This window comes from Condylura cristata, unplaced genomic scaffold (genome assembly GCF_000260355.1).
Source record: "Condylura cristata isolate star-nosed mole 26May11 unplaced genomic scaffold, ConCri1.0 scaffold00023, whole genome shotgun sequence".
In the NCBI taxonomy this organism is placed as follows: domain Eukaryota; kingdom Metazoa; phylum Chordata; class Mammalia; order Eulipotyphla; family Talpidae; genus Condylura; species Condylura cristata.
Genome location: NW_004567124.1, coordinates 17,786,764 through 17,800,423, shown reverse-complemented (window position 1 = coordinate 17,800,423; position 13,660 = coordinate 17,786,764). Strand labels below are relative to the sequence as shown.

The following is a 13,660-nucleotide window of genomic DNA, read 5'->3' as shown; positions in this document are numbered from 1 at the left end:
TGTCTAGACGTCCCAAACAAAAGACCGCTTGTTCAAGATGGAGCCGTCCAGAGGGCCTGGAGCTCGTGGCACAGCAGCAAACAGTGGGACCAGGCTCCAACTCACTGCAGCTGGAGGTGCTCGCAGGTACAGCAGCAGCCCACAGCTGCAGTCTCAAGGTTGGGATGGACTAGAGAGCAAGGAGGCAGCAGCACCAGGAGGTGGTGCCGAATAGTCAGGAGTAGTTAACAGCTCTCAGAGGTGATCCAGCCACAGACAGCTGGCCACCATCAACGGTGCTGGACGTGGCCAACAGTGCAGGTCAGCAAGTCACGAGGAGGCCCTGTGTAAGAACCAGCATTATAGCTCTTTACAAGCTGTGGTTCACACAACAGAGCACTCTGTCAGACACCAGGCCCAGACCTTCGGTGCTCCTTCCAGGCAACACCAGAGGCAGGTGCAGCCAGGCCTCCACAAAGCTCTCTGGTTTCCCTGTGAAGCTGCTCGGCTCCTCTTCTTAATATGGAGGTCGGCTGCTGGACCACGCTTCTCTCCTCTTCCGCGGTCAGGAACAGAGACCATCTGTCACGGCCAGGGCCTCCCTACCTTATATCCTCCCTCAGGGCCCAGCACCTACCCGCCTGACTGGGCGGGTTTTCAATCCTCAGGTTGATTGGCCCCAACACCAATCAGCTCATGGCTTGCACCTGGTGGCTCCGGCCTACGCTCTAGGCACCAAGTGTGGACCCAGAGTGTGCAGCCTGGGTGGGCCCCCATGCTCTTCCCTGCAGCCCTGAGCCCCTGGGGCTGCAAGCCCTGGGGCTGCTGCTAGGGGACCACTGCTGTCCACCACGACTGCTGGCCTCCACCTGCAGCCTGGGCTCCCGCGCGCCAGCAGAGGTGGGCACTGTACAGCCGCAAGCACTGCCCCAAGACTTCTGGGGCCTCAGCAGGGGGGAGGGGCTGCCCGAGGGCAGCAACTCCTGGGAGGGTGAAACCTGCAGCCCCTTAGGTGGCCATGGAGAAGGGCCAGTCTGACCCACAGCTCGGAGCTGCGGTTTCAATCAGTTGTCAGCCATGATACTCACGGAATCAACAGACGCATGTTTAAAACTAAAGATGCCTCCGCCAGCTCTGGAGATTCAATCTGCGGGGCTCCCGTGGGGTCCCACTCGGCGTGCGCTGACCGTCCCCAGGTATACCTAATGTGCAGCCGCTTTTCAATAGAAGCGCTGCGTGAACCGGGAACCCAAGTCACCCTTGGCCACAAGCAGCTCTGAGACCTGAACTGCTCCGACCCAGCCATGATGTCAGTTCAATCCTAAAATACTTATTTTAAGTCTGTCCACGTAAACTGAATGACGATCAGCTTTCTTTTCTTGCTTTTCTCCACCTGAGTTATACATGGTCGGAGAATTTCAAGAATGGGACAGTTCTATAAGACCAGTTGGGGAAAACAACGGTTCCCAGTCCCCTTCCTTTGCCCACATCAAAACAGACAACTCTCGCAGACATCAGGCCCAGAGCCTTTGGTGTCCATTTTAGGTGATGCCAAAGGCAGGTATGGCCAGCCCATCCTCTAAGAGGCTCTTTGGCTTCTCTACAAAACTTTTCAGCTTCACTTCTTCCTTCCGAGGTCAGCAATGCTTTTCCGATGCTTTTTTCTTCCTCAGACGCCAGGAACTTAGTCAAGGAGAGTCTGAAAGTCCAAGCATCTCTCTTCTGAGGCCAGGCAGGAACAGTGAATCGACATTCTTCTTGAGCACAGTGAGTCGGACTCTCAAGTTATCGCCTGACCTGCCTTACCTCCTCTTTCAGGGTCTCCCACCTATAAGTATGGTTGGGCATTTTCAATCCTATGACGATTGGACCGTAGCACCAATCAACTAATAGTTCACCTGAAGAGCCCATTCTATGATCCAGGTACCAAATCCATGGGCCTCTCTACTGCCTGCAGCTGGAGGGAGCCCCAGCACTGGAGCTGTGGGACCCCATGCTCTTTCCTGCATGAGCTGCAGGCCCTGGGGCAGCGTGCTAGGGCAACCACTGCCACCTGCACATCCCCTCTGCCTGCAGCCTGTCCCGTGGGGCCGCTGGTGGCGGGCAGTAAAATGCCCACTATCCACCTGCATTGTCCGCAAGCAGTACTCTGGAGACAAGCACCAGAGTTCCTCCCCATGCTCCTGGGGCAGAGGGTTAAAGGGGGGAAATCTGTTTCAATTTCAACTTTCAAATATTGTTATTTAATAAGTAAATTTTGTATTGGGTCTCCCTAATGGCGCAGGTGTTGAGGACAGTGCTATTAGGTTATTGCCAGCCACCGTAGCATGAGTTCAATCCCCAGCCAGCAGGGAGCTGGCCCAAACGGCACAGAAGACCTCTCCTATCTTGCCTGCTGCTACTCGAGCAAAGTATTTTGATAGATCTGCCTGTTCTGCACTTCAACTCTGTCTCTGGTGAATCCTTTCTCACTCACACTCACACTCACACATACAAATACACACACATGCATGCACTCACCTCTGGCCTGCACACTAGTTCTTGTTCATTTAATAAATCTTAAAAAATACATTTTATGATAATAATGAACAGCTATATACCAGAGACATTTTGTGGGGGTGGAGTAGGGAATGGGATCAAAAGCAGTGGGGGGAGGCAAATGCACTGGACTCTGGTGATGGCACATGGGTGATTTGGTGATGGGAAACCCAAGGGGATTGCAACTGAGATGGAAAAATGCACAAAAATATGTAAAAATAAACTAATATAATAAAATAAATACATTTAATAAGGCTATAGCTACCATTGACAGTGAGTCTTCTGCTCAATCTATGCAAAATCTAATTTTTTCTGGAGAGGATTCAACATTTTGGTTGCTAAGAACATTCATAATTCATAGAAGGAGTTAAAAATACCAACATTGGCCCTCCCTGGTGGCGCAGTGGGTCAAAGCACTGCACTGAGAAGCGTAAGCCACTTCCACATGAGTTCGATCCCTGCCTGCCCTGGAGGTGACCACATGGTGTGGCAGACCACTCCTGACTCGCCCGCTGCTCTCCTCAGCAGTGTACTTCGTCAATCTGCCTGTTCTGCTCCCCACTCTGTCTCTGGTGAATCCTCTCACCCTCCGCATCTCTGGTCTGTACCCCAGTTCTGTATTAATAAATTAATAAATATTTTTAAAAAATACCAACATTAACAGCAGTTTGGAAGAACTTAATTCTCTGAGGGGTTCAAGACCTCCATAGAGGAAATAACTACAGGTGTGGTGGAAATAGCAAGAATAACCAAACTGAAGTGGAGCCTGAAGATGTGAATCAATTTCTGCAATCTCATGATACAGTTTTAACAGATGAGTTGCTTATGTAGAAGAGCAAAGGAAATAATTTCTTGAGATGGAATCAACTCCTGGTGAGTCTTGAAAACTGGGATCAACATCTTCCAAGTTCCTCTTAATGTTGGTAAGTTCTACTTCCTCCTTGGGCTGAATCACTCCCACTTTAAAACCACCAGTATCAATGGAGGAACTGGCCCTTGCTGAAACACTGACATCTATATATCCTCTGTGGAAAAGTATCTCTTCAGAGCCTCTGCACACTCTGTAATCACACTTGACTGTTGTTGTTGAGTGTTATGAGTTATCTAGATATTGGATATTGGATAGATATTAATTCCTTGTAGAATGTTATGATTTCCAAATATCTTCTTCCATTCTGAACACCTTTTCATTTGATGATAGTTTCTTTCACTGTGCCACTTTTAGTCTGATGTAGTCCTTTTTATTTTGCTTTTTTCTCCTTTGTTGTTAAATCCCCCAGTCTCTAAGACCAGTGTCAAGGAGCATATGTTTTCATCTATTACTATGGTTTCAGGTCTCACATTCAAGTCTTTAATCCACTTTGAATTAATTTTTGCATGTGGTGTCAGACACTTGTTGGTCTAGTTTCATTCTTTTACATGTGGCTCCTGGTTTTCACACTGTGATTTACTGAAGAGACTTTGTTTGCTCATTGTATGTTCTTGGCCTGTGCACGTGTGGGTTTATTTCTGGGTTCTCAATTTTGTTTCACAATTTGTGTAGAGGCAACAGATATAGCATATAACAATAATTTAAATCTCTCTTTCTAGGCCTCCCTGGTGATGCAGGAGTTTAAATCTCAGTACTATCAAGATATTACCAGTCACTGCAGCACAAGTTCATTCTCCTTTGGAGGGAGCTGACCCACATATGGGGCAGCAGACTTCACTTGCTGCTCCCCTCAACAGTATATTTTTAGATCTGCCTGTTCTGCTCCCCACTCAGTCTATGGTGAATTCTCTCCCCACCCCCAAACCACTGGCCTACACCCCAGTTCCCGAATGCATAAGTAAATCTATAAAAAATAGATTTCCCTGAACTACAGCTACCATACTTTACACACATCCTTGAGCTGAATCAAAGCTGAAATTTTTATGTGTTTTATTGTGCCCATCTATGCCCTTTGTCTAATACCCACATGGTATTGTTTCCTTGGTTCCTCCTAAAATTACAGGAGGGAAATATGATGACTTAATAAATTAAATATTCTTCCTGAGAGAACCCAATTCTTAGATGTACTGGCCCTAAGAACTTACCTCCAATAACAAAGAAGAGGATACTATTTATGCCTTTCAAAACATTCCATCAAATTAGCACATCCAGGTTTAATGGAGTCTAGCTCTATTCAGTGACTATATATATATATATATATATATATATATATCTACTGACTTCACTATCAGAAGGATATAAGATAACCATAATATTTTAATAGTGTTAGGATGGAGTAGTGGAGAACATTAAAGGAGCCCTTATTGATCATGAAATGAGAAGGTTTAAGAATAAAAAATATAGGCAACTGATTTCATACATAAAAGTCCCAAAACTACATGAGTTACCTCTAAGAAAACAAAAACAGTCACAATGCCTGTGTAAGTTGCAACTCATAATAATTATACAATATAACTACCCTGTTGAATTATAAATTATAATGCAAAAGAATTCTACTGAGTCAAAAAGATTGAAAACTTAGAATCTGTAATAAAATGTTTGGCTTCCAAATTTTAAAAATAACCCACAAGCTAGAAGAAAATTACTAAATATGAATTATAAATAGTCTATATTATTATCCCCCTTAAGCCATTGCTTTGCTTTCTATCATAGGAAAAATTAAATTGGTCAGGCATGACTTGTTTTTGCTCTGTGCTATTGTGGTTATAACCCAACATCTGTGCTCTTTTTGGTGATTAAATAACAAGACTCTGATTTTTTTTTTAATTTTCCTGGGATCCAAGTTAAGATACTGACTGTAATTTCTAAAATCATCTTTTAAATACCCAAAAGCTAAGAAAGTAAGACTGTAAATATATTTAGAGGGCAGAGAGCCTAAATATCACCACAGTGACCCTCTCTCTGACTCTACACTGCATGTGAGAGTCCCAGGTACCTTCAGTCTACCACAAAAAAAAAGATACAAGCACAATAAATGCCTCTTTCTCCACGATGGGCCCTTTACTTCCTAAAGCTCTGCACAGCATAATCCCCAAGACAGAAAGACGGGCAGGGTCCCTGACGGTGGAGTCTGGTCAATAGACTGGTACACACAAATGGAAGCCCATATATGACAGGCTCCTAACCTACAGCTTCACTGCTGTCACTCTGTTTCTGGTGCTTTTTCTCTTTTGTCCATTTTTCTTTAGAGAAATACATACAATGTTTTTCAAGTTCCAAATACAGAGCACCTAACTTAAGAAACCACATTTTACAGCTGAAAACCTCTAAAAGGTTTAAGTGAGTTAGCCAAGGCTGGTCTCTGAAATCCTATTTCTGAGGAGACATTATTTGAGACTCTACAGGTTTCTGGGTAGCTGCTAGAACTTTTGCCACTATAAGCAATCTACACAGGCATCACAGGAACTTCTACAACCTTATATTCACCTATAGAATAAGACAAACAAACCCACACATTTTTCAAGTTATACATTAAATAAACAAGCTATACTCCAAGAATAACTAGGCCAACTTTCTTGGAAAACAAGTTCATTCTAAATTCTTGACTTCTTTTTTTCCTTTTAGTCTCAGCAGAATTAGGGGATGTTACAGCTATTGATATCCAGCCAGCACAGAACCATTTTCAGTTTGACTCCCAAAGCCTGACCAAAGGTGGTCTCTGACTCCTCCTGAATTTCCACAAAAATACCAATACCATGAGCTGATCTGCTGTGTTTAAGTACATGTCTCAACTAACTCTCCTAGAAAATTAGCAGGTTCTGGTTCCTCTGTAATAAATTCCCTGAAATATTTTTTTAATCTCCATAGCCTCCTACACCTAATGTGTTCAACAAATACTTGCTGAACATATAAAAAGGCTTATTTGCAATGTTAATGTTGCCATAACTCTAGGATTAGAATAATCCTAATAGTGTTAAAATGTATCTAAATGTCAGAATAAGAGTTCATGTAATTTTCTAATTTTTTTTGTAAATATTTATTTATTTATGCATACAAGAGCTGCAGGTTAGGCCAGAATGTGGGGAAGGAAGTGAGAGGACTCACCAGAGACAGTGGGGAGCAGAACAAGCAGACTGGCCAAAATATTCTGCTGAGGGGAGCAGCAGGTGAAACAGGAGAGGTCCGCTGCACCATGTGGGTTAGTGGGCATGGGATTGAATTTGTGCTACAGTGGCTGCAAATAGCTTCATAGTTTGATATTCTTTGTGCTACCAGGGAGGCCCTATCTACCAAGTTTTAAATGAATTTTTTCTTCATTCATTACCAATATTTAAGTAGTACTTTTAGAGAAAAAAAAAGTCAAAACTATCAGAATAAATTACATCTATCAAAAAACCTATGTTGGGGGGGCAAAGAGGGGGACCTTCCTGGTGGCATAGGGATTAAAGTCAGCGCAATCAAGATATTGGCAGAACTGCAACATGAATTCGATTCCCAGCCAGGCAGCCAACCCACATGGCACAGCAGACCTCTCCTGCCTCTCCTGCTGCTCCCCTCAATATATTTCAGTAAATCCACATATATAGTTATGGGTAACATTTGCAAACTGGAGTTTTCAACATTCTAAAGACATATTTGATGTATAAATATTTGGGGTTTTTTAATCACTTGCGAAGAGAAGAATCACCCAATAATTTATCCTTTATATTACATTTTTGGCAAGGACCATGCTACTCACGTTGTATGACAAAGTCCTGATGTGGGGGGGAAAATCCTGAAAAGTCAGGATATTCCACAGCTGGTTCGTTTGTTTATGGCTGTTTCCAAGAAGCACGGTTTGTTTTTGGGCCTTCCCAAAAAGCATAGCAATTGTCCAAATATACATTCAATATAAAATCAATAATTACTTTGACTGATTGATTTAGTAACAATAGCATACAGAATGGCACAGTAAAATAATTAATATTCCTTTGCTTGAGAGGGCTCGCACAAATCTAGGTCACACAATAACGAGAGACATGTCACGGTCCAAGATTCTGGGAACCAAAGGCTGCAATAATTTCCTGCCCTGTCCCCAATAAAAGATCTATAGTTTTGGCCCTCCCTGGTGGCGCTGCGGGTTAAAGCACAGCACTGAGAAGCTTAAGCCACTTCCGCATGAGTTCAATCCCCGCCTACCCTGGAGGAGATCCACATGGGGAGGCAGACCTCTCCTGACCCGCCCGCTGCTCCCCTCGGCAGTGTACCTCGTCGATCTGCCTGTTCTGCTCCCCACTCTGTCCCTGGTGAATCCTCTCACCTTCCGCATCTCTGGGCTGTACCCTAGTTCTGTATGAATAAATAAATAAATCTTAAAAAAAAAGATCTATAGTTTTAAATAGCATAGTTTCGTTTTAAGTAATACAATTATAATAATAAGTTTTCCTACTCTTTCTTCTAACTTTCACCCCAACCCTTTTTCACATAGAAAGGTTTTTTAGGTAAGATTAATAAGGATAATAATTAATGGTCATAAAGAAACTTTCCCCTAATTCTTGTGTTAGATATAGAGACTAAGGTTCACAGAACAATTGCAGAAATAGTGATTAATATTTTTTGTATTTTGTAGATCAAAAAAGGGATTTTTCCTTACAGCAGGCAAATGTCAGTGCACTCGATGTTGGTGTTTTTCTGACTCCTAGTTCCTTAACATGGGATCCTGTACCTTTAAGATGTATGTTCATTGAGAAATTAACAAAATGATTGCTTAAGTTGTAATAGCCAAATGATAACCATAGAAACATTTTGTATATTGTCAACTGATCACCATAGGAATATTCTGTTTGATAGCTGAACACTATTGGAATATTTTCTTTGATGACTGATCACCATAGGAATATTTTATTAATGACTGATTACTTATAGGAACATCTTGTGTATCAATTGTACTTTTAACTAATGAATGATGAATATCACAGTCTCAATAAGAGACCAAAAAGTCCCGAGCTGTCTTTAAGAAAAATGTGATAATTGCTAAGCTTTCTGCTTTATGCACACACTGATGTAATCCCACCACTTGCTTGTAAGGTGTAAATAAAGACCTGCTGGAACAATAGGCAGAAGATGCTTTCACCCTAAACAGGTGTCTGCGTCTCCTCATTTTTCTGCCTCATCTTTTCTCCTTCTCTTTCTTCGCCAATGCTGTCCTTTCCTGAGGGAGACTCTTACTACCTCAGCTAAAGCTGGTCTTCAGCACATTTTCCTTGGCTTATGTCATTCTTGCCATTAAGAAGGCCCTAGTACTGCTCCCTGTCTTTATAAATGTCAATCTTCCATGATATCTCTTCTTGTTTTCCCAACTACATGCAATCTTCTTAAGATGCCTTATACAATAATTAGGTACACATTTTTTTTAATTCTATCAGTGTATAATAAACCCCTAAGGCTAGAGAGGACTAATATTTATAAATTTTGATCAATGTGTCAAATTCATACTCAACCAGTATAATATCAACTGTCCCTAAATGCCTGAAAATAGTCAGCAGCAGCATGGGGCACTCCCTGGTGGTACAGCAGGTTAAAGCACAGCACTAAGAAGCTAAAGCCACTTCAGCATGAGTTTGATCCCCACCCCCAGAGGTGATCCACAGGGCACAGCAGACCTCTCCTGACCGGCCAGCTGCTCCCCTCAGCAGTGTACGTCATCAGTCGGCCTGTTCTGCTCCCCACTCTGTCTCTGGTGAATCCTCTCACTGCCCCTGCTGCACCTCTGGCCTGTACCCCAGTTCTGTATGCATAAATAAATAAAGCTTTAAAAAAAATAGAGTCATCAACCCTTACAACCAAATAATGGAAAAAAATATATACTAATAATAATTTTTAATGAGTATTTTAATGTTTATAGAAAAAAATTGTAGGACCTTTTCCAGGAAAGTAATAGACAACATAAATAAGAGCAAATGTATAATATCTGTTGCACTGACTTAAAGTATTCACTTATTTGTGACAAGATAGTTGGACATGACTTAAAGATAAGTAAAATACAACAGGGCCTCCCTGGTGGCATAGGAGTTAAGTCTCTGCACTAACACTGCTGCAGGCTGGAGTTCAATGCCCCTGCAGGGAGCTACCACAGGAATGGTGCAGCAGACCTCTCCTGTCTCACCAATGCACCCACTGCTGCCCTCATCAATAAATTTCACTATATCTGTCTTGCTGCTCCCCACTCTGTCTTGGTGAATCCTTTCGGCCCCTGCAACTCTGGCCTACAATCCAGTTCTTCTACCAAATAAATATCTAAAAAAATAAAGTACAATAAAGCTCATAAGTAATAGATCACTCTCCTCAGACTATCTGGAACCTCCCTTATTGAAGGAAAACAGTATTTCCTAAACTTAGATCTTACACTAAAAAGAACAGAGTGAGTGATCAAAAGGTGATGTTTTAAAAGCTAATATATACAACTACACTTACAAAATTACTACTCAATGTTTTTTTTAAAAAACTGCTAACTGTTGAAACTCAAGTGAAAATCCTCAGAGCTCATTTACCATTAAAACTACACACATCACTAGGATTGTCCACTAGAAACAGCACCACCATGTCAACGTAGCACAGACTGAGCCTTGGTGATAAACAGTAATCTACAGCCCCCTGACAGTAACATTCACCATAAACAGTCCAAGAAAACTTATAGTGCACTGTTTTCTCAATTACAATGGCATGAGCCCTTCAAAATTATTTTACAATTTCCTTTCAAACACTTTCAGTTTATAGACTCTAAAATAACCTATTCTAATTTTAAATAACCCCTGACAGACAGACAGACAGACAGACACACACACACACACAGCCTTCAAACAAGTTCTCTGAAAAGACACATAATACAGAGAGGAGCCCACCAGATGACAAATCAGGAGACCTCCATTTCAGTCTTGGACGGAGACCTTGTAGTCATTTGACCTAGAACTAAAATTTTTTCATCTGATCATTACACAAATTAATGCAAAAGAGCTTTACCTATTTTTCTTTTACTAAGCTAACATAGGCACTCAAATATTAGTTCAGTCTAGAGTACCTGAAACACATGCTCTTGTGTTTTTACCAAGCAAAAAATTTTTTTGAGATTGAAAGTTCATTTTTAATTCATGGTAAAATTATAACTGGCTCAGTGCATTCAAAACTAAAATATTAAAATGAGATGGTATGCAAGGTGGGTTTGTAAATACCATAGGGAAAAATATCAGTGTCACTGGCAGGGTCCCACACAGGTAAATTTAAAGTCATATTTGGGGAGATGAAAGGACTCCCTGGTTGTAAAAGAAGGCTAGAATAAGAAGGCTAGCATGTCTATAGCAGAGGGGCCAAGTAGAAGTGTACATATAATGAAAAAGAAAATGAACAATGGTGAAGACTATCTGACAAGTTTAAATTTCGTAACCCAACTACACATTGGTAAGCCTCAAGTGAAATGGTTGGTACTAGAAGAAAATTATCCAGACAACTGTGTAGAGGATGAACTGTAGTGATCAGGCTAGTATCAGGGAAGACAATTTGGAAGATTTCATAGTAAGTAATGCCAAAAAAAAAATCTAGAATAGAGTGGTAACTAAGGTCATCAAATGGGGTAAAGCTGATTGACACTGCAGAGAGTCAGCTATCTGTGGCAACAGGTTGAATTTGGGAGGTGGAAAAGATGTGAAAATAATTCCCAGGACCTAGTCATTGGTAGCCTACAACATAACCACACCTGTGCAGCACTAACAATTCTTGCATTGGTTTTTCCAGATATGTGTGAACCTGTTTAGCCCTTTCATAGTGAGCAACCTGCTCCACTGTAGATGGAAAAAACATGATCACCACGTGGTATTTCCATACCACATAATCCAAGGTTCCAGACTGATTTCTTCAAGGAGAGCGACTCTTCCTCCAATACTGGGGAACTTCCTCCCCATCTTCACAGCTGCAGAACACAGAAATTTTTTCCCAATGGTCCAAAGATTGTCTATATATTTGAAATCTAAGATAAATTCCACAGGAATCTCATAGGTCACATGTACACAAAACCAGATGACACCACTGATGAGGATAGGTGTAATAATATCAGGCAGATTCTATTTTAAAGGATTTGTTTTAAACTGGAACAAAGCCAAGTTAATTACATTTTAAAATTAAAATGGCCAGCAAGCAATTGTATAGGGTTATTTTCAATGTATCACAATGATAAATTCTGTTCCAGAATGCACTGTGCTACATAATGATTCTGCAGTTTTGCTGGAGCTCTCTTTATTTCTGCAGTTTTAAAAACATGCTGTTGGAAGGCAGATATCAGATCAAAGTGTTTCTCTTTTCTAAAAAAAACATACCATTATGCTACTTCCAATTTTATCAAGCAGAACGGTTATTAATAACAATGTGTATTTAATCCCAGGTTCGCTGTACGCAGCTCCTAAGGAAGACGATACACAAATTCAATACCAAAAAAAAAAAAAAAAGACACCACCTCATGCTAATACATGGGCGTCTGTGGGTGCAAGAAGCTGTAGGGCTTGGTTTGAATCAGCTATACTAACACCCCATTCGCTGATGGGTCCAACCTCGTTGAAAAACACTTTTATTCTATCTACCAGATTTCTTTAAAAGATTTTAACACGTTAACTGTGTACATACATTTCTCTGGCATCAACAGAATTTTCGCATACTCTTAAGTTTAAAAAACAACCAGTCTCGTGAATGGGTTAAAAAATAACTGAGGGTTACCCAACTGTGAACGCACGATAAATAAGAGCCCTCCCATCTACTGTCCCTCTAACCCTTCCATTCTAAATTTGTCGGGCACAGAGAATGAATTTTTCTGTGTTCTGGTTGTAAGATTGTGCATAACAGTAGATAGAAGGTCGATCGGGCTTAAAACCACGGGCTTTGGGGGTGCCTCGCTGCCCTAGCGCAGCGGACAGGGAGAGCCAGGCGCCGCATCGCCTCCACGCTCCCAGACCAGACCAACACGCTTCCCCTCCACGCCAGGAGCAGGTGCGAAACGGACGCTCTGGGATTTCAGTAGCCGCAGCAACCCTCCTCCACCGCCCTAGGAGAGGAACCTTCTAGTCCGGCTCGTCGCCCCAGGGGCCCGTTTGCTGCGGGCGGCGGTGCGGTGGATTCCTAGACCCGTCCCCTGAGGGGTAATTCTCCACACCTGCCGTAGCACTCAGACCCACGCCAGCCTCCCAAAATCGGGTTGCAAAGGGGGCGCAGGAGGGGCCCAGCAACACCTCAAAGCCTCCCGGGAAGGACCGGCACAGGGGTCCAGGCCCCGCGCCTGGACCTCTGTCTCGCCCTCGCAGCCTCCCGGACGCAGCTCACCGTGAAGGGGACATCCCCGACGCTGCCTACGGAGTAGCAGTTGTCTCCAGGGTTGACAGCCCCGGTGAGGACCTGATGCAGATGCATCTCCGGAGCCCGGGTTGGCCAGGGGAACGCGCGAGGCGCGACAAGCCCCGCGCCCAGCCCTCCTCTGGCCTCGAGAGCTTGCTTCCCCCTCCACTCCCCTCAGGACCCACCCCCGCGGCGGCTCCGGCTTAACGCCTTGCTCCTCTCAGCCCGCCCCTCCCGCCGCGTCCCTGCCTAGGGAGCTCCTCGACCGCTGCCTCCACCCCGACCGCCGCTCAGCTGCGGAAATGCCCGGATGCTCCCCCAGCCTGCCGCACCGGCGCACAAATGCGGGAGGAGGGCATGGGTGCGCGTGAGGCGGGGGGGTGCGGGGGGGAGTGGGCGGGAGGGTGCCAGGGGAGCGCGCGAGCTGAGCGCGTGCTGCAGGGACGCTCCGCCCGAGGAGGAAGGGCGGCGCGCGCGCCCACCAGCCGGAGAGCAACGGTCGAGTGGGAGGGTAAAGCCCTTCCTCCTGGGCATAACCTCGGAGCTCAGTCCTTCCTCCTCCTTCCTGTTTGCGCGTGCGCGCGCAGCAGTTTCCAGGGCAATAGCGCGCGCTGCGCGGACCCTGGAACAGGGATTGCGCGCGCAGACGTGCGGGAGATCCCTCGGAGCCTCCCGGGCAGCAGCCTGGGGGGGTGGGGACGGAGGCGGGACGGAGGCGGCTAAAAGCCAAGCAACTTCCAAGTCTAGGGATAGGCTGCCAGTCTGTTTTGCTGAGTGTTTAATCTATTTCCGAGTACTCAGTGTGATGGTCAGTGCAACTGACCTCAGGAGGACACCCATCCCTGGGAAATTCCACCTCGG

At 44.1% G+C, this 13,660-nt stretch overlaps 1 protein-coding gene across 1 annotated transcript in view; it reads right to left on the bottom strand.

The window, feature by feature from the left end:
• Positions 1-12,918, bottom strand: part of DMXL2 (Dmx-like 2) — a 115,161-nt gene extending 102,243 nt beyond the window's left edge. Inside the window, exon 1 of the mRNA XM_004687532.2 lies at positions 12,788-12,918. Within this exon, the coding sequence (XP_004687589.1) occupies positions 12,788-12,874 (87 nt within the window). The 5' untranslated portion in view covers positions 12,875-12,918. The remainder of the gene's footprint in view (positions 1-12,787) is intronic.
• Between the last annotated feature and the right edge of the window lie 742 nt (positions 12,919-13,660).